General features: G+C 38.1%; 2 protein-coding genes across 4 annotated transcripts in view; one reads left to right on the top strand and one right to left on the bottom strand.

Annotated features, from left to right (window-relative positions):
- Positions 1-268: 268 nt before the first annotated feature.
- On the bottom strand, positions 269-2,565 carry Mettl3 (methyltransferase like 3). Its single transcript, XM_068297398.1, has 3 exons — positions 2,221-2,565; positions 1,876-2,169; positions 269-1,818 (listed from the first exon to the last, which is right to left on the bottom strand). The coding sequence occupies exons 1-3, from the start codon at positions 2,360-2,362 to the stop codon at positions 428-430; spliced, it is 1,827 nt and encodes a 608-aa protein (XP_068153499.1). The 5' UTR covers positions 2,363-2,565; the 3' UTR covers positions 269-427.
- Positions 2,566-2,659: 94 nt separating this feature from the next.
- Positions 2,660-25,195, top strand: part of KrT95D (phosphofurin acidic cluster sorting protein KrT95D) — a 32,790-nt gene continuing 10,254 nt past the window's right edge. For 2 of the 3 annotated variants that reach the window (XM_068297393.1, XM_068297392.1), the window contains exons 1-4: positions 2,660-2,801; positions 3,701-4,362; positions 19,210-19,581; positions 19,646-19,893. In XM_068297393.1, coding sequence (XP_068153494.1) covers positions 4,034-4,362; positions 19,210-19,581; positions 19,646-19,893 — 949 coding nt within the window. In that variant the 5' untranslated portion in view covers positions 2,660-2,801; positions 3,701-4,033. Of the gene's footprint in view, positions 2,802-3,700; positions 4,363-19,209; positions 19,582-19,645; positions 19,894-24,745; positions 25,158-25,195 lie in introns of those variants that run through there. The other variant, XM_068297394.1, reaches the window with a different exon arrangement.

The raw sequence follows: 25,195 nt of genomic DNA, 5'->3' as shown, positions 1-25,195 counted from the left end.
GATAAGTTTAATAAGGTATCGTTATCTTTATAAACGTATGTATTTATGTATCCCCCCAGCCCATATACTATCTCTTAGTAATCGATTAAGCTCATTTTGTAACCAGTTTAGTCATGCATACTAAAATGGGTGCTAAGATGGCACAGACTTGTAAATAAGCGCACATAGAAAATCCCAAGAAGAATGAGCAATAAATCTAATTAAATATGTATCCATTCGATCATCAATGATAGTTGGAGATGATCAGAAATAAAAGGTTCAAGTTGAATTAGACTTTACAATTCTATAAACATGCTTAATACTCGTCAGTTTTATTATTTTTACAAAACTTTTTAAAACTTAATTATAAATTTCTGGTTATGCATAAAATGTGAAGTCGCTTTAACAATTATCTATAGAAGATAATTCGAAAATTCGTTGGGAAACTTTACTTTTTTATGCCATTAATAGCTGCCGCAGCACTGGCGGCCGCCGGCGACATGCAATTGCCATCGGGATAGCGTTTTTGAAACTGTGTTATTAATTCAGGATCGACCAGGCGAATGCCATCAAGTTGATTGCCCAGCGTTATCCAATTGGGCTGAATATTATGCGGACGACCAAAGAGTTCTATTTTTCGTGTACCTGGACTTAGGCGCTCAATAATGCCATAGATTTCATCTGGCTTATGGGATGTGGCTCGCACCTCAGCTACGATGACATCACAGTCGAGGCCACGATTTAGATTGGTGGGATTACCTTTCATGCCCACCAGGCAATGTTCTTTGCCATGGTTAAGCCAATGACCGGTACGTCCAGTTCGAATAATTCGTTGCAGTTGATTCGTTTTTACCCAGATAAGTTCATCTACTCGCTCATAGCCCCACAGTTTCAGGCAATCTCGACCTAGTTCCATGGCCCGGCCAGTGACCCAGAGAAAGATAAGCCCGTCATCCTGTAAAGCCGGAACGCCCAAGGCGCGCATTTCATCGTCGGACATGGTGCCATAGGGCAGTTCCATGTGTATATCCCATGGAGGATCAGCCATAACCACTGCGAATTTTCCCAGAACGGTCATGTCAAGAAAACGCAAGTCACACTGGATCCATTGCGGAGGATACAATGTGCAACTAGAGTCAACACTTCGCTTCAGACTCAGCTTAGTCTTAACGTCCGCCGGCTTGTTAGTGTTGATGTGAGGCAATGTATCCACCTCGTAATGCACATACTTGCATGTAGCCATATGGAAGCAGGTGTTCAGGAAACTGCAATCGCCCAGAGACTCGTCTGTGTGGGCCTGGATAATCTTCTTAAAATGAAGTTTGGTGCACTTATCAGTCTCGCCGGATGTGTCGCTGCCATCGGTGGACTCTTGAGATTCACCCTCACAGTTGGTGATAGATTCGGATATAATTTCGCCATCCTCAGCTCCTGAATCGATGGCAGTTTTAGCGAGCTTACTGCTTCTGGAGTCGACATTAGCTCGCAGTTCTTTCTGCTCTCGGCGCTCTTGCTTCTTTTTCGCAGCCATCTCAGCGGTGGCTTGCTGAGCCTTAAGACACTCAACCTTTGTACCATGGGAACAGAACTCCATGACCTGGGCTCCACCATGTGATTTAAATTTCTCCGCTACAGAGCGTTCCTTTGCTGTGGGTTTGGTTAACAGCTCTAAAATCTCCTCGCCCACCTGCTTGCTTTGCTTTTCGCGAGTGGAGGGCATAGAAAGCAGCATCATAATATCATCGGAGGCATCAAGACTGGTCGATTCCTTCCGGCTGCAATCCAATTTTGAGCATTTCTCTGGAGGCTGCTCATCGTCTCCCACCTTATGTCCCTCTACTGCAATTCAAAATTTGCTAGAGCAAATATTAATGAATTTGTACTTAAATAACTCACATTTTCTCTTGGCTTCCTCCTCTTTCTGCTGGCAGTTATCAATAATGTCCTCGAGAATCTCTCTTAGCTCTTTTGGCTGTACTGAGATGATCTCGCAACCGGTTTCCGTTCCGATGGTAACATTCCTAATTCCAATGGCTCCCTGGTTGGCCAACTTTCCCAATATGAAATTGATCATCTCCAGACTGCTACCAGCAATCTTCTCCACCACCTGGGTCGAAACAATGGGAAGGGACAAAGTGCAAGCACTGAGTGTCTGCAGGACAGCCTTTTGTACTTCGACATCTGCTTCAACTGTAATTCAGGATAATGATTATCATAACTTGTCTGGAGTGTCAGACTTACCTAGCTCCTTTTTTGGATTGGCTTGATCTTCCTGAATATCTGATAATATTTCTATTCTCTCCTTCTTTCGTTTTTCCAGCTTCTCCCGCAGAGTGTTGCGCTTCGTCTTGAGCGATTTGATCGATTGCTGATTTATTTCCATGTTTTATGGTTTGATGACTGCTTCTTTTGTATGTTTTCTGCTTGTCATCGATTGTCTGACTTTTTATTGGTTTAATGTGTTTAGTAAATGGGCATTTTTTATGATTTTCTGCAATTTGTTGTCAATCTATATTTTTTTTACACGGTCAGCTGCAGCCGGCTGGATTGGACGGAACTAGTTCCGGACGTCCGATAGAAATCGGTGGTTACCGGTGATTTCGATTGCTGTTTTAATAACTAGATTATATCGATAGTACCATCGATGTTTGTGCCAGCTCTAGCGCTCATTGTTGTTTTTGGTTTCAAGGTGCGCGGACGTGTATCGGTCGTTGTCGCTTGTCCATGCCGATTGTTTGTGCAAAAGAACTTGTTAAAGAAATTAATAATAAAAAGTTGCAAGCTGAAACAAAGTAGACCGCGCAGCCAGCAGTAAACAATATGTAATTGTGAATTCGCGAAATCAATTGTAGAGCTTGAGAGAGAGTGGGACAGCGAGAGATAGAAAGAGGGAGTGCTGTTAGTCTTTTTTGTTGTTGTTTTGGATCGGATCTTTTGTGCGCTTAATAAGTTTGTGGGTTTTCTTTTTTGTTTATGCGCCGTGTAGGAGAGCATAAAATGCGCGAATAAACACACACACACATACATATTCCCTGTTAGAAATTTTGCAAAAAGCGCCAACAATTGTGTGTATGTAAGTGAGAGAGTATAAATGTGTGTGCGCAGAGTACGCGCAGTACACTACGTTTCACACATTGTTATTGTTGGTGGGGGCTCTCTACCTCAGTCGCTCTCTCTTGCTCTTCTTTGTTGTACTTGACACCTTTCTCTCTCTCTCTTTCGCTCAATCTCTCTTGTGTGTCTGTGTTGTTTTTTTTTTTTTTTTGGGGCCCGACTATGAGATATATGTATATGGGCAATGGGTCCCACATTCGCACGTCCACTCTGGAACCTGACGGGTCGTCGTCGTCTCGCGGCAGTTGCTTCTATAGATACATCGCACCCACACCCAAACACACACACAAACGTCGCCAAATACGATGTGCCAGGCCAGGCTGCAGCCGCTACGGTAGTAGCCCCAGCATCAGCCCGAAACCGAATCGTTATAATAATCGCTGGTGGAGGCAGACGCAGCCCGTTGCCTGTAGCCCGAATCTGCAACAGATTCGCATTCGCATTGTGGGTCGTGGTTATTGATTCTATGCTCTAGTAGTGAATTTTTTGCAGTTGCAACTTGTCCCCCCGTCCAAGTCGTAGCCGTCGTTGTCATCGTCGTGTTCGTGGAGATTCTGTGTATTACAAAAATTTTCATCAACTTTTTTTCTTCTCCCACATTTTAAAGGCGGCGGCACGCCCTTTTTGCGTTGCTTGTGTTTGTGGTTGCTGCAGCAGCAGCCGGCGGCGGCAATTTCACAAAACTTTAATCCAAATGTATAACAAAGGAGAAAAAATTAACAAAAAAAAAAAAAAATATTTGTGAAAAATAGTGTTTTTTGTGTATAAACTCAATTTGTTGTGATTCAGCAACATTCCCCCCCCAACATTTGTTCAATAATGTGCAACAGAAATTATTAGCAACAACAACAACAACAAATACTACTACGGTACAAATTACAATCACACAACAATAACTACAAAAACAGTAGCTAGAAGAAGAAGAAAAAAAATTAACAACATGAAGATGGTCGACAAATCATCCAAACTGGTGGATAAATTTGTTGCCATCGGCGGCGGTGGAGGCGGAGGATCTGGCGGTGGTATTAATAGCGGTGGTGGCGGAGGCGTCATCATGGGCGTCACTGGCTTATCAAGCGGCAACACTACCACCTCGTTGGCATCGGCTGCAGGAGGAACATCAGCAACAGCAGCCACATCATCATTCTCATCTGGCGTTGGTTTGCAAGCCCCAGGTGGGGGAATATCATCTAATGGCCAAAAACCGGTGCCAATGAAATTATTTGCCGCCTGGGAAGTGGATCGTACCCCGCCCAATTGTATACCAAGGTGAGTGTATGTCAATCTCAAGCGAATCTAGCTACAGATATACGTAGTCAAATGATCCGAAGCTATGGCTTTAGGTACATCTGAGGTGCATTGGCGAGAATTGAATCTGAAAAGGTTTCAATAGGCGATTTTAGTCATTAACTTTCGTCATTTGACGCTAGTTTCATTCGTCACTAGAAAAACGTGCTCTTTAGTGTCTCATTTTGTTTGTTTTATTGTTTGTGCCAATTTCGGTTTCACTTTGCTTCCGTTTCATTTGGTTTTTGTTTGATTTCGACTTGTTTATTTTCATTTTTTTTTCTATTTATAGGCAGCAACAATAGCTTTAACTGTTATTTAACTGCTATGTTGTTGTGTTTTGGTTTTTTTTTTTTATTGAGGGCCACCCACTTAGGCCATGAAATACCTTTACGTCCACCTACTACATCTTTCCCCTCATCTGTCTGTCACTGTCTATAAGTCTACCTTTATTTGATCAGCTATAACAAAATAAATTATATTCATTTCGTCAAATGTCTTTGTGTTTTCATAAGACCTTTTCTTTTAAAGATAGTAAAAAGCAATTAAATTGACTTTTACCATAACAAAATGTGTACTTCTGGGTTCTAATCTTTAAGTGTTCCCCAATGAATCACAGTTGATAACAATTTTGTAGGAAAAAAGTGTGTAAACAATTTGTGCAACCTTAAGAGATAAACTCGTCTTACACAAACATTCGATCATCTGGATAGCCGTCTTTGGGAGAACTCTATATGGATTACTGATATCTACAATGGTCATAAAATTTAATTTTGAAATAGGATATTTAAGATAAATTTTAATGAAAATGGTCATCGGGGTGAAATGAGAGCAATTTTCTCCACTTTGCTCTTCAGTTTAACTCTTTAACTGCTAGAATTTCAATACTTAAGACTGTTTTTAAACAGATTTCAAAACTTGTACAGATTTTAGTAAGTTGTTACCCTGCAGTAACAACCCATTCATCGGGTATTAATATAGATAAAAAAGATTATCAGGATATGGACTGCACTTTATTATCAAAAAAAGAGAAATATTATGAGTAAATGTTTAAGTAGGACATATCGCCATTTTTTAGGACTATGGTAAAAAGTGGAGAATTGCAAATGGTTTGACAAGTGCAAACAAAGCATCTGCTGCTGGTTATGAACTGTCTTCCTGTTCCTTTCATATCTCTTTTTGCTTTCTTCTGTTTATTCGTTACAAAAAGGTCATGCACCGTTTGGGCTTGATGTGACGAGAGGAGAAGTAAGGGGAGGAAAGAGCTGCTTCAACTTATCTTTCAGATACATTTTCAGCCGTTTTTTTTTTTTTTGGGCCCAAACTGTTTGTTTATAATTATGCGCTCGCTTGGCTTGTTTATAATTAGAAACTGAAGCAAAAACCAAGAGTAGATTGGTAATTTTCAGCTTGTAAAACTTTTGAACTCTTTTTTCCAAGAATCGAAAAGGGCCAAAGCGAAAGAGAGACAGAAAGATAGAGAAGGACTGTGAGAGAAAGTTTTCAGTCTTTTGCTCATTACAATTTGCGTCTAACTTAATTACAGCTTAAAGTAAATTTAATTTATAGTTTTTAAACATTGTCAACTCTTTGTCATCAGACTTTCAGACCATTCACTTCTTCACTGCTGTTGGCTCATCTTTTTAACAAGATTTTGTGCCTTTTTATGTTGATTATAGCTACGCATGAGTGCGGCACGTACGATATATATCTCCAGACTCTTTGATTAGTCTTAGTTTCTGTGTTTAGTGCTGGCAAAAAAGAGCACAAATCTACAGGACGTGCAAAGTGTTGCTGCCGCTGCTGTTGCTGCTGCGACCCATCAAGACAATCAAATCACATTAAATGTGCCACAGTTTTGGCTAAATTGTGGCTCTGATCGGGCATGCTGACATAACCAAAATGATTTAGTGGCCATTATAGGCCTCATAGGGCCTAAGAAAGGGACAGAGTTGGAGAGATTTTACTCTGAGTCAAATCGGCTCCTTAGTTTAACTAAAGACTCAATTACTAGCAAATATTAGGGGTATAATAAAACTAGACAAAATTCAATAATGAGAAGTTTTTTAGCTGTTGATACGTTATCTATGCGTGTTACAATATAATTTATCAATTGATTCAACTCGCTAATCCTCTGTCTATCCCCTCAAACTTTTCCTAAAGAAAAAGGAACAGAATTCTTTTCTTATCTCTACTCTAGTCTCTGTATATATAGACAGTTTGTTTATCACACGTAACTATTGAAATTTACATTCATTTTTATTGCCTTTGGTAAATTTCACAATGTAAATGGACTTGGGATAGGTTCTCATTCGTTTGCTTGTTTCGAATGGCTATAAAGAAGAAGAAAAAAAGCAAAGCAAATAGCAATTGATAAACAAATCTTCCTCTCTCCGTCTCTGTATGTGTACATACACTTGGAGAATATTTAATACCTGGTGGTTCCATGTAAATGTATGTAATAGGTATTCTTCTCTGCTTATGTCTATACAAAAATAAAAGGCAAATGCAAAGTGCAATTAGGCAACTGCGCCAATCGTTAATTAAATTCTAAATAGTCGAATTGCCGCCGCAATGGTGGAATTTATTTTCGTGTATCTATTGCTTGTTTGACAATTTCTCAGAGTGAGGGATGAGTAAAGAGGTGGGCAGAGGGAGGAGGGGTAACGATATATATCTGTATCTATAAGTAGAATTTATAGCGCGACAAGCGACGGCAGTTGGTTAAATTTCTATTTGTTTTTTTTCTCTTTATACTACATATATTCATACCCAATACACAAATATATATGTATATAGTTCATCTTGTTTCTGTTGTTTTTGTTGTTGTTCTTGCGCGTGTTGTTGACCAAATTTTAGCCTTGAACTTATTTTGTTTTTAATTTGGTCACAGATTAAAAGAGATAGAGAGAGAGAGAATGATATACATATTGTATATTGTTTGTGTTTGATAAATTTTAATTTTCAGTAATATTGCTGCAACAAAATGTTGAATGTCAATGCCGATGCCGATGCCGATTGACGATGCAATTTTACGATTATTATTGTTTGAACAAAATAGAAACAACAAAAGATTCACTGCAAATACATATATGCACATGATGTTTGTGATGAAGAACGACTTGACGATACCTTGCGTCATATATACTCATCCATGTTTTCCAGAAGGGTTTTTCTATTGTAACTTAAACGAATTACTCAAAACATTATAAGAATTCACTTGAAAGTGATAAAATCTTAAAGTGTGTATACCCAATTATATAGTTAGAATGCAAGGTATAAATTGGGTAGTTGATGGCTTTTTTCCCAAATTGATTTTGTGTATAAGCTCTTTTAATGGGATTTTTTCTCGACTGCAGCTTTTACTGATGCATCATCGTTGGCCATGACCGAAAACTACACAGTTCAGTAAATGTGGGCGGAGTATTTTGGTTATTTTACCTGGGCTACAAGTTTTGATAATCGATTCACCTAATGATAAATATGAAAATGAAAGCTTAAAATTAAAGAAAAAAAAATATTTGGAAAAATTTTATTTAGGTTTACTAAAATGTAACTAGAGACTGAAAACCAATCAATTATCTGACCTAAATTTATTGTGAAAGGGCTCTCTAAAGTCACAGAAGCCGCCATGACCTATTTATTGTGGAAACCCGAGAGTCCAGTCCTTTCCGCCTTCTCTTCTCTAAGCGTATTAGCCGCGATCTCTGAGATGTAGGTGTGTGTGTGTTTCTCTGTGCCCAGCTGGTCAATCTTTTGGGCATTTAGGAGGAGTGTGGGCTAAAGTGTGATGATGAGGGCAAAGTTGTGGGAGCATAAAAGTAAAAGAGAAATCCCAATCCAACAAGAAAGACAATTAAAATCAATGAGAAATGAAAAAGAACCCAACAAAAGAAGCGGAAGAAAGGGTTAAAACATTGTTCTGTTAAACTTGAATGATTATTTATACTAAGAACATTAGTTGCATTAAATGCTTAGTATAAGCTAATCATTTACGTATAACAGAACATAATAATAATTGTTGGTAATACTGTAACATTTGACTATTGATTGTTATGTCTTTACTTTCTAATTGGAAACTAATCATTTCGTATAGATTATAACCTTGGAAACTATTATTATTTTGGTCAATTTTCCTTTTGCATTCTCCGGTTTTTCAACTATCGATAATCTCCACTGCCACCACCTATTGATCTCTTTGCAATCCGCATGAAAGTCAGAAAATGAAATTTCACTAGCTTTACTTCCGCTACAACAAAGACCAATGTCGGCTGCTATTCCTGCACCAGCTCCTGTCCAGTTTTATACGTTGTGCCATTGACTCATCCATGCATTGGATTTTCGATTTGTTTTCACAATGTCCGTACGAGTGGGAAAACACATTGGAGAGAAGGAGGAACGTCAAGTTTGTTGACTTGCGCCAACAAGCGACCGACCAAGTGGAGCTACGTGGAACAACAAAAACTACAACTTCAACTGCACACATGTGTACATATGTACATTTGTATGTACTTATATATAGTAGGTTTATATAGTTGAGGAAACTTCCGCTCTCTCATGCCCAAACGAGCCAACCCAAACGGATGCCAGAGCTGCATAAATTGTTCGCCATAGTCCAGACCTATCCATATATGCAGAGACACATACACACACAAAGAGTGAGAGGAGCTGCCCATCGAAAGCTGTTCATAAAACTGCAATTTATTAGCATACACATACATACATACGTCAGATATGTGTATACATATGAGAGAGAGTGTGGCCTAGCCTAGACTACTGTGAATGCAGGGCAGGTTTTTGCCATTGAAAGGAAAGAAGGAAAGCAAAAAAAGGCCATCAAAATAAGCTACATGGAAAGTTAAGTGTGAGTGTGTGTCTGTGTCTGTGTATCTTTAGACTCTATAGAAGCTCTACCAAAAGCTGGGACACTGCTTACCTTGTCTAAACCAACACCCACCCACATGAAATTGCAATAAAATTTGTATACCTAAAGTGAATCATTCCCTCCCCCCTAAATTCAATACATAATATGGCTAAAAAAAAGCTGAAGGGATATCAAGTTGACAAGGCAAAGGACAAGCTTAGCTTAAGAGACTAATCAATAATGGAGATATACATATGTATGTATGTACATAGCTTCTTTTCAAATTTAACTATTAAAACCAACAATATTGTTTCAATTAAAGCTTAGCCTTCTTTAAAAAAGGAGTAATTACTTTTTTAATCATTAGATATCAAAAAATAGAAAATTTGAGGCCCCTTTTTATTTCCGAATTTTCGAACTTGTGATCTCTGATAACACAATCTTCCAAAAGTTATTGGAGATGTAGTTTTATCTTTAACTCAACTGAATACACTTTGAAACTTATAGATAAATAATTTGTCATTTATTTCAGTGTACATACAAACCAATCAACACTTTGTAGTTAATGTGTCTCCATTCATGAATAGATTTGTATAACAAATTTGAAATTACGTTTCTTTTTGTTATGATTTCGTATTGACAATTTGTCACCTTGTTGTTTTTGTTGTTAATGTTATTATACAAAACAGATTGATTAAGACAGAACTGTAAATTGATTGAGTCGATGACTGTTTTGCTGTTTGAGTCAGTCATTCAGAGTCAATGACAGAGATGATGCTCGCTATTTCGTCTCGTGATAGTTTCAAATTGCTAAAAAAAAAAGTTTCAACTAAGCCATATCAAGACCATTGACTGTGGATGACACATGCCACGCGAATAATAATGATGACGACGACGACGATGAGGAGCAAAGAAAGCCGAACCAAAAAACATTTGAAAGTGAAAGGTCTCATTTTTGTTTGTTTGCCGAAAATAACAAAAGTAAAGCAGTAGAAGAACCTCTTGGCACTCTTGGCTTCAACTGAAAGCTGCTTTTGATGTTCGGCAATTATGGAATGTCAAGTGGTTGGGGTTTTCGCTCCACAAAAAAAGAAAAGGAGATGACGCTTGACATAAATCTCTGTAGATGAAAAACAGCACACAAGAAAAACGCTAGTTTATACTTTGTGTATTAGCATAAACAAAAAACTTTTAGCAATGTATGCCCGAGGTGAAGAAGCAGCAGCAGAAAAGCTATAACATTTAACATTAACTTTAACTTGGCTATAACCCACTTGACATAGTTGCCTTATTTGCAGTTACTTTGAGAGGGGGCAAGGGGAGGAGGGAGGAAAATAGCTATAAATAGCAGCAGATGGTTCACAAATTGGTCTCTCGCTTGTCATCAATAGATAACTAGTCAAGTCTCCTTTTGGCCTGCCAGTCGTATACTTGATATTTCATATTATCTATCTTGAAGTTACTTTCATTTTGATTGGATAACTTTTGCTTCAACAAAATGTAGTAAAACAAAAAAAAAAAACTAATATATTGAAATAGTTTTGCGGCTTTAATTTTCTTTACTCACTCAAAAAAGTTATGAAAAATGCTTAAAAGAAACTCAAACAAAAAGAGTGGAAACTATTAACTGAATTTGTCTTTAAGGAAAAATGGAATGTTTATTTTTGAATGTGAATTCATAAAGTTCTTTTTAATTTAGGTGGAATACAAGTGAAAAGGCAATAGGAATATTAATTTGTGATTGAAACGTTTTAATTTTTTTTAATGCAAATTTCATTTTGCCAGCTTTTAAAGAGAATTTTAGTTATGTGTTTATTATTTTGTTTATAATATATTTAATGCATTTCAATTCTGGTGTGTGGTAATAAAAAATCTTAACTGACTTGGTGAAATCTAAATCTATTGCCATTAAATTCAAATGTTTTTCCCCCTTTTTTGCGCCAAATTTGCCTTTGTTTGATAAATTAGGAAAAGGTACAATGAAAATCTGTTTTGACACTTCATTTTGTATGCGGAATGGGAATTCTGTTTTCATCTGAATCACACGAAAAGAATGTTCATACACATTTATCTTCTTTTTTTTTAGTTATTTTATATTATAAACAAAAGGCTTGCTTTGTTTATATGCCAACCACTTGCCTGGGTATATGTATCATCAGATCAAAAGTAAACAAAACCAAAGCATTCATAATTCAAAAATAACGACACGCCCTAATCTATACAAATACACGAATATATACATATGTACATATATGCCTAGACATATACAATTAAATCGTTTCTGTTTTAACCAAAAAGTTCAATTAAAAAATGAAAAATTTGCTTCAATCCTGCTGATATCCTGCAGTGAGGACCACACGCAGGGTGTGTGTTTGACTTGTCGATGGGTTCAAGGGGAAAACAGGTGGAGTTGACGGGGAAAAACCCAAAAGTGTCAGAGGCTAGTTAATTTTATTGGATTGTTTTACACTCTCTCCAGCAGCGAACACTTTAAGTTTCTGGGTGCGGCTATTGCCATTAACTCAACGTGTGGCAATACACATGGCCTCCCCCCATTGGCCCTTCCGTCGTCATCATGTTTGTTGCTAGCCGGAAAATGGATTCTAAACCGCTTTTCTGCTATCTTCTCTTTCACTTGGCAACCGAACCAAACTCCTCCCATCCAAGATTTTTTGTTTGCTTACAAAATATTTTTTCTTGTCATGTTTTTCTTATGGATTTGTGTCACTGTTCAAAATTCTTTTCATGCAGGGTTTAAGTTGATTGTTATAGTAATCGATTATATATAAACTGATTTATTTGTCATAGAGTTACTTCAGTTAACTAACCTTAGTTAACTATCTCAGTTTTCTGTAGTCTAGTAGTAAGACAATTTCTAAGATTGTTTTTAAGATATTTATATTTTTTGATTATAGATCATTTAACAGAAATCAGATGACTAAAAATTTACAAGACTGTATGAACTTTAGCATTTCGAAAATATAGAATAGTCGGGTAAATTCTTGTTTCTTTTTATTTTCGTGTGTTGATTTAGTAGGCTCTTGGGCAATACATGCTACCAATTTATGTATTATATATGTATACATATAAATTTGATGTCAACAATATGAAAAATATGTAAGCCATTTGCGTCAATAACATAAATATACATACATACATACATGTATGTATATGTATGTTTCGGCATTATACAATATATTGATGCCATAAGAATGAAGCGTGAGAGACAGAAAAGAATTTTATTGAATTTCTCAATTTGCATAAATAAGGTTTGAAAAATGGAGAATTGCCCTTTAATTTTATCGACTAAATGCAACGCGGTCTCGGCGGTCTCGGTTTCGGTCTCGGTTTGTGTGTTTGTGTTTATTTTTAAACCTTAGGAGGTTGGAGAGGCGGACGGCCACGCCCACATTCAATTCCACTTGCATTTGCCGTTTATATTTAGTAGGAGCTACGAAGAGAAGGTCTCTAGAAATGTTTTTGATGGATTATCACATGATTGGAACTTTGAATGATTGCTAGAACGGTGGTGGGAAGGGGGTGAAGGGGTGGGGCAATGAATGCTTAAAATATTATATGTAATCAATCGAATGGCATTGGCGAATTGTTGTTCAAAATGAAGCCCCATCAATGCTTAACGATTCTTGAAAGACCAAAAGATAGACAGAGACCGACAAACAAAAAATATGATATATAGTATATGGGTCATTAACAAAATGTGCAGCGATTTGGAAATTGAATACCTACATATATATATATATATATATCAAAAATAGTTATAAGTAATAACAAATGTGACATGAATTTGTGTCAACATTTGTGTGAGTAATACTAGCCTCCTGAACCCAGAAATATGTATATATAAATCGGCTTTGGGTGACGGCAGTGGTCACTCAAACGAGACGGCAAAACATTTGAAATATCATACATACATATATATAATATATGAATCATCTCAACTGTTGCGCGGGGGTGGTTAATAAAAGTATTGTCATCCTAAAAAACAGTTTATTAACTTTTTTTTCATGTGCATAATAAGCCACAAGCTAATTATTTTTTCCCAACCGAGTAATTACCTCATAAAGACAGCCCAAGCCACGTAATGCCAACTAAAATAATGATGGGCAAAGGGTCGAAGAAGGGGGGTCTAGCCAAATTATACAAATTGTATAATATATATAAATGTCTATCATATGCTATGATGCAACATCATGACTGATATAAAGACTAATACTATATGCATATTCAAATCCTTCTCTCTAGTTTAATGTGTTAAGCAGCAGGCAAAACACACACATAACAACGAACAAAATATTTATATTTAAGTATAATAAACTGTGCATGTGGATTCATAAAAATATTCTCAACAATATCATAAAGGTTTATATGATTATGAAGAAGGGAGGAGGGGGTTTGGAAGTAAGTAAGTGCTATTCTTGGGAAAAAAATAGCCTTCATAATTTTCAAATAGGTGAAATTAGCAGTAAAAATGTTTCTAACTTATGGTATTTAATTTCCGCAACGAATACTTTTCGTTGTTATAGTGTAAATATTTTATGCCTAGGTCAGTGGCATTCATATTGAAGAAAGTCGATTCTATATAAATTTCCATTCATCTACCAAACGTTGTGGCGTAAAGCAATCTCATAAATGATTCACTGAATTTCAAAAAAAGGTGTGAAAAACCATTTTGCCACATTAGCTGCATTTCTCATCGCCAACTCTTTTTTAATTGCTCTTAGCCATGTGTGTTCGATGGGTGGCTAACACACGTTGCAACCCATTACACCATACGTAATTTGGCTTCTTAATAATTGATAAACTTGCATTTTATATTTGAGTTGTAAAACTCAAAATACACTGACCTCTTCGATATAATATAGTGAGAAGAGAAAGAGAGAGAGAGAGAGAGTATGACATGAATGAACTATAGTAACCTTTCGAGAGGTAATAACAACAACGTTGGGGGGCTCAATAGCCACACCCACTTTACCCTTCACCCATGTGACGTATGTGTATGCACTTTGTTGTTGTTGTTGTTGCTTTTTCTGAAATGCAAAGTGCAATATAATTGCTAATTGTTGCAAATTGCAACTGGCAATTACATCGATTTTATACCCTAGACACGGCGCCCAGCATAGTGGAATATACATATACATTCAACATTTGAACAACATTTGATATACATACATATGTATGTGTCTCTCTCTCTCGTTCTCTCTTTAGTTTGTTTAGCTATATTTAAAATAATTACTATTCAAAAATTGAAAACAATTGTCTTATGTTACGACCTTACTTGCTTAGGAAAAATAAAGTTGTTTTCGATTGGCATATTTTCAGATCAGATTTGGTTAAATATTTCCGTTCTTGCCATTGTGTTTTTTCTCGTTATTACACATTTGGCATATTAAAAGTTAGTCAGTCGCTTTAAACTATGTTAAATTCACTTGTTTTCGAGATACATTCCCATTGGCATGTCCATCCCATTGCCATTTCCGGGCATTGTCAAGTCATTGGCGTAGTTCTAGCATAAATTATCCAAACCAAGCTCCTCTCCACTGCACGAAAACCCTGTTGGTGGTAGTACTACTATTGTTTGGTAGTATGCATACGCTTAAACTTTCAATGCATTTTAAATGCATTTAATCAATAATGCAATGACCCAAGTTGTTGTGGTTGTTGTCGCTGTTACTGCTGCTGGTGTCGGACCTGGGGAGCTGCCACCAACTTGTAGTTTTGAAACTCTGACACAAAGCCTTCTAATTATACGCCCACGAGAAAGAAACCAGTTTTCGTGTTTGGAATTCATTTAAAATGTGAAGCCGCCCAAAATTCAAGTGGTGGGTGGAGACTAAAAGCCAACTTTGGGCAAGTTCTTACCTAAATGAAAGCCCATGAGTCATGGCATGCCCCCAATCCTTTCAAGAGGAACCAGCAAACAAAAAAAAAAAATTAAATGAAACCGTAAAAGTTGCCCACAAGTCGCGACAGAATGACATAAACTAGTTTGGAATGGTTGGATTGTCGTCTCAGTAAATTCTCGTAACAGGGGAGGAGCTTGAGGATGTGTCTCATCTTCATGAGATGCCATAATCTTCTTTGTGAATTAATCCTAAAAGACCGTTTGATAAATGTAGAGAGGGTGAGGCGAAAGGAAGTCGTACAACATCTTAGAGGGAATTAGTTGATTGCTTTCCATATTAATAAGAGTAGAATGAAACCCCTTTATTGGCCGTCTCTGAGCTGGCTCCTTGCTCACACTTTATTCTACTTATTGTAGATTGTCATATGGCAAATTTACTTGACTATTTCACTTGACATGGCATACAGACATAATTATGTATATCTGTCTCTCTTTCCCTACATATTTAGTAGTTGTCCTTGAATAAAGATAGCGTCATTAGCTTGAGCAACTCTTTGTCTGTCAGACTTTTGCTGGTCAAGTCTTTGTTGTCTGGGGAACCATCTGACAAGTCCCGCCCGGGCCGTCACTTGTTGTAACAGGAAATGCATTTTAAATAGAGCTCACTTGATTTACCCCCAACGGTGGCTGGTTTTATCATCATTTTGTGACTCATAAACAAGTCAAACACACATCCCACACACACACACAATGGCTGAGACTCTACTCTACTACTATTTAGATTATACTTACTACTCTCACACCATTTGCCAACTAGAAATTAACATGTTAACAAAATTGCCAGTTATACGTCCGACTGTCTGACAGTCTGTCCGTCTGCCAGCTCGTCTGGGGTATTTAGCAGCAGCCCCACAATGGTAACTATAAACAACTACTTAGTTAATCAACATAAAGCAAATGAAAATGCCTGACTTTAGAAAGAGAGAGACGGAGAGAGACCGAGGAAGATTGTCTCTGTGTATATGAACAACACGCAACTTGTTCATATTTCTTCATGCATATTCATTTTGTGTTTATTGTTGAAATTATGTTCATGTCAAAAGGTGCCACAACTAAATTGTGGCTTATAAAATACAATTTTTTGAATAAAATTTACAATCTCCCTACAAAATGCAAAACAACTTCAACTGATATTCCAAATCGAACCAATTTTAGACCATTATAATCTGCACTCCATTCCATTATGTAGGGGGGTTGATAAATAATTTAATATTGCCCACTTTACCCGCTCAAGAGAAGTAGAACTTAAAGATAAGAAGTTTGTTTACGAACCTCTTTATTATTTTTTGATGAACAATCAACAAACAACAAAAAAATCCCCTTTGTAATTTTTGCACTTATTAAGTGAAAAGCTGTAAAAAAAATCTTTTCTTATATCTATACCGAAAAGGATATAAAATATTTAATGCCTTTAGCACACTTAAACCTTATCAGCGATTTTTATATAATGCGTTGTCACTGTAAACGGAAATAGTTGTCGTTTGACATTATAAAATGAATGTACTCGATTTTTTCACTTTCATTGAAGATTTTGCCCCTGCATATTATAGTAGCTACAAGATCGGCAATCAGAATGATGATGGGCTACGTCCGGGTCCGAGTCCGGGTCTGAGTTCGGGCAATGTGCCAGTGACACAGTTTAACTTTAAGCGAGAGAGAGAGAGAGAGAGAGAGTGAGCGAGATAGAGAAGAGAAGAACAACCATCACCATCCGTTAGTTTTTGCCCTCCTCTGTCTGGGTAGTCTTCCACTTGAGCTCTATTTTTCTATTGCCATTGGAAGCGCTTCCACATTCTCATTGATTGAGTGGCTTTGAGGTTGTCTGCCATTTATTCTGTGTGCTTTAGTTTGGTTGCATTTTCATTTCATATTTTTTTTTTATACTTTCTCCCTCTCTTACACTAATCAGTTTCAATTTGACGCTCTCGTAGATTTTGCTCACTTTGCACGCTGATGGTGACGTGGGGTCAGGCATGGTATCAGTATATCAAGTATACGCCCTGATAGCATCAGACTATTTATAGTTGTATAGATTAAGTAATTAATACCCAACGGCATTTGTCGAACTTATTGAGTGTTTAACCAGATAATTGCCCCGATTTCTAATTAAGGCGAGAGACTATTAATTTGCAAGGTGTTTGGAATTCTATTATAATTATAAATGTTGAGAGTAGAACAACACGAGTTTAATTTCCATCAACCGAGCTTGTCGAATTTTATCTCATCTCTCTCACAGAGAGAGCCAATCAACTGGACAATCAATCACTTTTTGGCAATCATTCATAATGTCTGGTCACATATAGTTATACATATATAGTATATATCTATATATCAAAAAGTAACGCATAACAAAGGAAATGTTGTCGTTTTTGGGGGCTTGTTGTGTGTTCGTTGAGCACAGTCATCGTCATCTTCAGAGCTCTGAGCTCCAATCCAATCCACTGGCGTACAATGAACTCTTTTGTGCGGCAAATAAAAGCGAAAAAAAATAAGTAAAGCTTTAAAGGAAAATGTTTTCCGGGGCAAGCATTCGACGTGTGTCATTCGAATGAAAGGCAATAAAAGAAAGAAAAGGAAAACGAAAACCAAAAAGGGAAAAAAAAGTTAATACCGAACTTAAAACTGGTCAAAATCAACGCAATTATCAAACAAAAGCAACGATTCAGTCAGTCAGATTCACATTGGCCAGTCATTCAGTCATTGACCCCTCCCGCCGTTGCTGCCGCCGCTCAATGGCGAGGTAAAACGAAAACAACAAAAGGTAGGCGTGTTTGTGTGCCGATATTTATAAATAAATGCAACACACAAAAACAGAAAACAAGAATAACAAATTTATATTGTAAAAACATTGAAAACAAATTGTCGCCAAGTGCATGGCAAATGGCACACAAACAATATACTATAAATAAATAAACATGTAGAGAAGATGGCTATAAATATATAAACGATACCTTACTCAACTCACCTGAAATTGTCTCATTCTTTGTTTGAACTTATTGGCCAGGTTTTGAGACATAACAAGTCGATCTATTTAATTGAGAGACATTGTCATGCCAGACTAATCTTATCCGAAAGAAAGGAAATGAAGAAGATAGATTTTAATTACATTTGCATTCCACGTTCTCATTCGTAAGGCAAAGTGTAATAATTAGTTCGTTAAAAATGGAATTGCATTTCACTGACCGACAGTCTGCTTTGCCCTATATGTCTGTGGAGACCGACTCTTTACCTCTCCTCAGCCTAAACCAGGTCTAGACATTGAATTTGCATGAATGGTGGGGAAATGAGGCAAATGTCTTGAATTAATAATTAAGAAATTAATTGTGCGCTGAATAGTTTTTTGTTTTTCAATGACGATTATGATGATGTTTGCCATATTGATGATGACTCCGAACTTGGCCCCTGAAGCATTCCAGGCCACGCGCTTTCATTTTGGGCTGGCTTAGGGGAATTCAATTAGCAAGTCACATTGTATGGCAATCAATGAATGGAATGAATAGAGGAGGAGCAGGGGTAACCTGACGACGACGATGATGATGATGATGATGATGGCCATTGTCCAGCCTCGTTGTGTCTCCTCCGTTTTATCTGCTTAGTCAGATGCGAGATGGAATGAAGGCATTTACATATTTCCTCTATGCTCATTATCCATGCCGGATATTATTGTTGATGCACTCAAGCTGGCCGTTTCTCAACAGCCCGCCCCCCTTTCTTTGCCCACACTTTGGAAGCGCTTTTTTCTTTCAGAGTGCATTCCATAGTGCGTTATCTTTTAGTTCTTGGGCAAATTATGTTTAAAATTAATTAGGAAATAATTTCATTCTGAAGAAAGAACCAGCAATAAGAAGAGATACAATGTCATAATGCATAAAACTTAAAAATTTTGGCATTTTTAAACTTAAACCCTTAAACTATATCCTAATTCATACTAAGCTCTTATTCTGCTATTCACAGTGCAATTTATAGAAAGGAAATATCTTAGGTCACTAAATCTTGAGGTAAATCATTAATCGATCTCTTTTTTTTCTCTTGGCTCTTACAGACTCTGTTCGCTGACAATAACGCGTCTCTCCATCCTAACACCTCTGCCCGGGGATACCACCTCGTTGTCATTGGCCGTTAAAATGCAAAGCTCAAAACGCACTTTGCGTAGTCATGAGATTCCCATTAATGGCAGTGCACTCAATTCCACAACAGCTGCCAAGGAGAGTGCCATCTCCACGTCCTCCATGCAAGGCAATTCGCCCTTGTCGAATATCGCTGCCGGCGGCTCATTGCTTATTGGTACTCCAGGTAATGTTGGCAATGCGGGCATTGGCACTGGAACTGTTGGGACACTGCCTCTAACCGAAACTGAGCTGGACTTGCACTTTAGTCTCCAGTATCCACATTTTATCAAGAGAGATGGCAATAGGTGAGTACATTGAAAGAAGATTTAGTGCTATTCTACAGCTAATTAATATACTTTATTTGTTTAGACTGGTTATTTTGTTGCAACGACGCAAGAAATATAAATCACGTACAATTCTTGGATATAAGACCCTAGCTGAGGGCATTATACGGATGGATGCAGTGCTACAAAAGTCCATGGACATGATTATTGAGCTGACTGCATCGGGTAAAAATGGTCGACCCGGTACTGTGGTCGCCTGTTTGCGTGCGGAACGTGTATCTTCCATTCCAGTTGACCATGACAATAAGAATAACAACAGTCTGCTGCTGGCAGGTGAGTTGATCCCTCTCTTTTATAAGGCGTTGGCACAAGGCGTTGGCAATGTTAGTTTGAAGGAATTTATTGCCAAATCTCTAATGCATCATAAATAATCCCATGATGCTACGATTAGACAAGTGTTAATGACGCAAACTGGGCAATAAACGATACAAAATAAAGACAGACAGAGACAGAGACGCGAAGGGTGGAACTAATTTTCGATGAAGAAGAAGCCGTTTGACTGATGAGTGTTTGTCCGTTGTTTGTAGGTCCAATGTGCTCCCAATTTGAGTTGATGTTTATGGTAATTGCTTGTGAAACAATTCTCAAGTCGCGAGTTATAAAGAGGGAAGGGGGGGCCAACGATGCTGCGTAGTGACGTCAACCGCAGAAGCGAGATTTCCCCATGGTTTTTTTTTGAAAAACCGCCACAGCCCATCACATGGCAACAGCAGCCGTTAAATATTTCTTTGTTTTTGTTGGTAATATAAATTGAAAATGTGCTCTAGCTATTTTTGTGCCGCCACGAGAGTGAGTGTGAGAGTGAAAATTCAATTATGAAAATAGCTTACAAAGAGTGGATAATTCATTTATCATGCGATTTTCCATGGGCAACAGCTGTTTGACATAACCAGCAGCAGCAGCAGGGGGAGGAGAAGAAAGTGCGGAAGTGGTGGTACGGGAGACAGGGAGAAAGAGAAATATTGCTAAAGAAATCAAGTGAAACATTTCGCCACAAGCAAAAGTTTTTCGCGTGAACCTCTTTTTTAGGTCCAAGGTAAAGGCCACCAACTAACTACAACTACTACAAGGTGTGCATGTTAATTTGGCCATGCTGCAGCCATCCTTTCAGTCTTGCCTTGCAGGACTTGTTATTGTCCTGATGAAATATGCATTGCATGAAAATGAGTTTTGGTCTACTCGCCAAGCTCCACGTGCTCTCTTGGCATCCTTGGCCGCACCTTCATGTATGTGTTGCAATTTCTAATCGAAATGTGAATGTAGATGGCAATCTACCTAGTGACGAAATTGCATGCAAACAATTTAATGGACTTACTTGAAATTTATCACGAATTGGAATCAAAGTAAACGAAAACTTACACCAGTTTCCAAATAATTCGGAATTCTTTTGGTAATTTCTTTATTTAGATGATTCCTAGGGAAATTTCTCTACCTTGAATAAGTTTAAGACTTGTTTTAATCAATTTTTCAGTGGTAAAAACCAAATCGTATGAGCATGCTTTCATCACTAAACCGAATTACGTGATTCGGGTTTGGTTGGGTTGTTGCCACCGGCCAGGGGGCACTCGCTGTGTGTGTATTTGTGTAGGTGTGTGGATGTGTGTTGACCGTCAAAAATAGCAGTTGGCAGTTAGCCAATGTGTGGTGGATGGCGGTATTTGGCTGCATTGGTGGAACCCAATTGGGACACAAGACATGTTGAGGGTCAGCACTTGAACCCCGAACAGCCACCAGGGCAGGCAGGGGGTGGGGGGAAACAAGAGGTAAACTAAAATGAACTGCAATGACAGGCAACAACAGGCAAAAGTAGTGACAGGGACAGCTCTTAAATTACTTTGGGGGCTTACTTTCTAATTTGCAAAAATGGAATTGAGAATGAGATAAAGAGAAAGAGAGACGGAGACAGAGAGGCATAAAGAATGAAAAACCTTTTTACCTCAACCTATTTTGTGTATTGATTTTCTCTTTAAGCTTGTCCGGCCTCCAAAATTCTGCTGCTGCTGCTGCTGGGGTTTACTTTTTTTTAGGGTAGTCGATGCCGGTCGTCTGTTAGTCTTACAGTCTGTCAGTTTGCCTGTTGTTTGGCTTGTTGAATGCCTACCCTTCCTCTACCACCAGCTGACGCCACACCCAACACAGAACCACATTACCACCTATCCACCGTTTTCAGGCCCGTTTTTTGCGGTGCCTGCCAGTGCCGAGCACCATTAGTAGCAAGCAGTTCAAGTTGGACTCTCCTTCAACTTAATTCTGTGGGTGGTTCGGGATGATGATGGTTGGCTGCTTTTAAACTTGCTGCTCATTTGGCATATTTCATGAATTTTCCACGAATTTTTCATGGGTTGGCTGCACCTCCATCCTCCCCGGATGGTTTTTAGGTTGTTCTTGTTGCGTGTATGCCTCATCTGAATGAATTGGTTATAGACTCGATAAACTGGCAATAAGGCCAAGTCTTTTGATGTTATTCAGTCTCCTTTTCTTTCAGAGGAAAACTGTACATAACAGATCTTACTCAACAATTGATTTCTATGTTCTTTTGGATGAAAGCATTTTAAAACCTTTCTTTTAGTATACATAATAGTAAAGTCCATAACCAATTACATTATATATGTATGTTATATGTACCTTCGCATAAGTATAATAAATGTCATCGTAACCGTTTTTTATGGTTTCGGTATTCGAATTATTGTCTCTGCGTTTGTTCGTTTTGGTTATATTATTACCACGCCCAGTTTCAGTTGTGGTTATCATCAACCGCCTCTTCCGCTTGCCACCATCTCTTCAAATGCTGCTGCTGATGACAGGCTCTGACATTTTTTGTGTCGCAATGACAGGAATTAAGTCATTTGTCCTTGTGCGCTCAGAGATAAGCATTGTGTGCAATGTGATGGCAAGCAAAGGAAAGAAGAGGATGAGGAACACAACAAGAAAAAAGAAGAAGATAATGTCCTGTGTCCCTACAATTCAGGTGGAGGCTTCTGCTTCTTTCTCTTCTTGTCCTGTATCCGCCATTTGAGTGTTTAATGGTAAAATGCGTAAATTATGTCGAGAAGTAGTTGTTGTCCCGTCGTCGTCTCTTCATTTTGATTGTCTTCTGGTCTGTCATCTAATGACATGGACCACAACAAGATGCTCGTGTGTCCCAAGGTCAAGCCAATGGGCTTGATGGTGTGCCACTTTTCTTGGTATTTCGTTTTGTTTATCCATCTCCCGCATGGACAGAGGCCATAAACATTAAATCAATGTCGCTCTTCGTCGGTTTTCAATACGCTTTTCATTACTCATACGCAGCGTGCCACAAATGCGTGGGATCTTTGCGGGTGTGTGTGTGTGTGTATTAGAGGATTGGGCTTTGCCCATGACACATCTCTTCGAGCTACTTGGCAACGTTTTGTCTGCCATGATGTTATCCCATTGCTCTCTCTTACTCTCTATTTATCTCTGAGTTATTCATGCGGAAAACTCACTTTGTTCGTGGAAATTTCTTTCAACGTCTAACAGTGTATGGTCATAATATCGACTTTGTTTTCATGGAAATCTTTTTGTCTTAACGAGAATCAAGTGCGAGACTGACACTGACTGAATTGAGGATGTTTAATGTACAATTGTTTTTACTTTTAATCTCTTTGCAATGGAATAAAGAGAAACTCTTGCCGTGTCATCATTAACTTGTCGGCCAACACACACAGACAGAATTGTAACGAAAACTAAATAATTGCTGTTGAAAACGAACCAAAAACAAAATACCCAACTACTCTCCTCTCCCTCTCTCTTACATATATTTTCCTGTCTTCTGCTTAAGTTCATTCTAAATGAAAATGGCAGCTGGGAATGCAGTAGCTTTTCTTTTTTTCTGCTTTAGACCTCAATTAATCATTGCTCCAGTAGCTTCATTCAAGTCTGTCTTAAAAAAAAAGCTTCATGCTGTGTGTGTGTGTGTGTTGTTTAAGTTATCAGTTAACAACATTTGAGACTGTCAAAACTTGCACCCACGCAGCACGTCATATAGATTCTTATCCCAGACTGGGAGATAGACACTACAACCACAAACCCCTCAGCCGGCCGGCCGGTCGGACGATGAATGGGCAATTGGGCTCAAAATGATAACGACAGCAAAACATGCGAGAGCCTACGCCCGCCGCCGTATAAGCAAACAGAAACAACGATGAGAAATCGTTTCGGAATGTGCGCTGCATTATATAGACTAGAGAAAAACGATGGGAAAACGCTTTTCTTGCGGTGTGTGCAACAAGTCAAAGAAGTCAAAATGGTGACGATGACACGAATCTTATCTCAAACTACAAACACACACACACACAAGATGGAAAACTTGAAAAGTCTTTTCGTTTTCAACATTCAATTGTTTTAAACACCCTTCCCATCCTAATACCCTACCAGATTTATGCCCATAAGCAAATACACTTGAATATCGAACTGTAATTGCCATTAACAAAAGCAAATATTACAACTATGTGGCCAAGAGAGTGCCATCAGCCTTTTAGCCCACAGACCAAGCCACCACAAGTGCCTATCAGAGTAGTTCCCATAAGTTCAACTTTCCACTTTAATTTCCTTCCCCGCCCATCTTTCCATAGTCTCATCGACCTTCTTGTTGCAGTCGTGAGGCGTGAGAGGTGACTACCAGGCAGGGGCAGGGAAAGACCCTTCATCAATTGCTTGAATCGAAGCGTAAAAATAGCTTAAACGAGCATTTCCCCTACCAACTCAGAGAGCTTTTGACACTTGTTTAGTAATATATCGAACCATTTATATGTTACATACATATTCTCATATGCATCTACCTCCCCCCTCCATAGATATCTATATATATACATATGTATGTACATATACGTACTAGTATAGGTATCTGTATAGGAACATGTGTCTGAGCGTAATTGAGCATTTGGTTCGACGAAACTTTTTCTCGTATTGATTTGAGAGTAATTTCACTCAGTGCGCGGCCAGCTCAGCTCATTACCCGGCCAGGTACACATATGGGTGGAGGCAAGGTAAATGTTGTGTGTCGACAGCGGGGAGGGAGGGGTTTGCCCTCTCTTTGTTGGCGTTGGCGTTGCCGTTGTCGGCACAAAACGTATGGGACCTCAGGGCAACCCATTCATTACGCTGTCAAGCGCTCAGCGAAGCGCACGCCGAGTAAAACGTGCAACCAAGAGAAAAAGAAAAAAGGAATTAATACAAAATAATATAAAACACAGAGATAAACAGATAAACCAACACAAAAAGTACAAAACAACAATATAAAATTTAAAAAAAAGAAACACAAGAGGGGGAAAGAAAGCAAAGCAACAACAAGAAACATTGCTATCTTGTGATTAAATTTTACGAAACCAAAAAAAAAAAAAAAAACAGTGCGCAGCATTTCAGTTTATTAAAAACGCAGTTAAAGACAAGACGTGTGAGAGGGTTATAATCAAAACGAAGAAAACAAACTTGGCTAATTCGAACTTCTCAACAACGCAAAATAAATTAACCAATTCTGACTGCCGGCACATCTTAATCTCTAAGAGACAGTTACAGTTAGTAGTAAATCAGTCAACGAAAATAAATAAATTTC

The sequence above is a fragment of the Drosophila tropicalis genome, unplaced genomic scaffold (assembly GCF_018151085.1).
Source record: "Drosophila tropicalis isolate 14030-0801.00 unplaced genomic scaffold, ASM1815108v1 contig_859, whole genome shotgun sequence".
NCBI lineage: Eukaryota > Metazoa > Arthropoda > Insecta > Diptera > Drosophilidae > Drosophila > Drosophila tropicalis.
This window is presented reverse-complemented; position numbering and strand designations above follow the sequence as displayed.

Bases quoted from the DNA above. Each gene is read 5' to 3' on its own strand.
- Mettl3 (XM_068297398.1), bottom strand. From the start codon at position 2,362: ATGGAAATAAATCAGCAATCGATCAAATCGCTCAAGACGAAGCGCAAC. The intron at 2,170-2,220 runs GTAAGTCTGACA...CCTGAATTACAG, and splicing joins CAATCCAAAAAAGGAGCTAG to TTGAAGCAGATGTCGAAGTA. The intron at 1,819-1,875 runs GTGAGTTATTTA...TTTGAATTGCAG, and splicing joins GGAGGAAGCCAAGAGAAAAT to TAGAGGGACATAAGGTGGGA.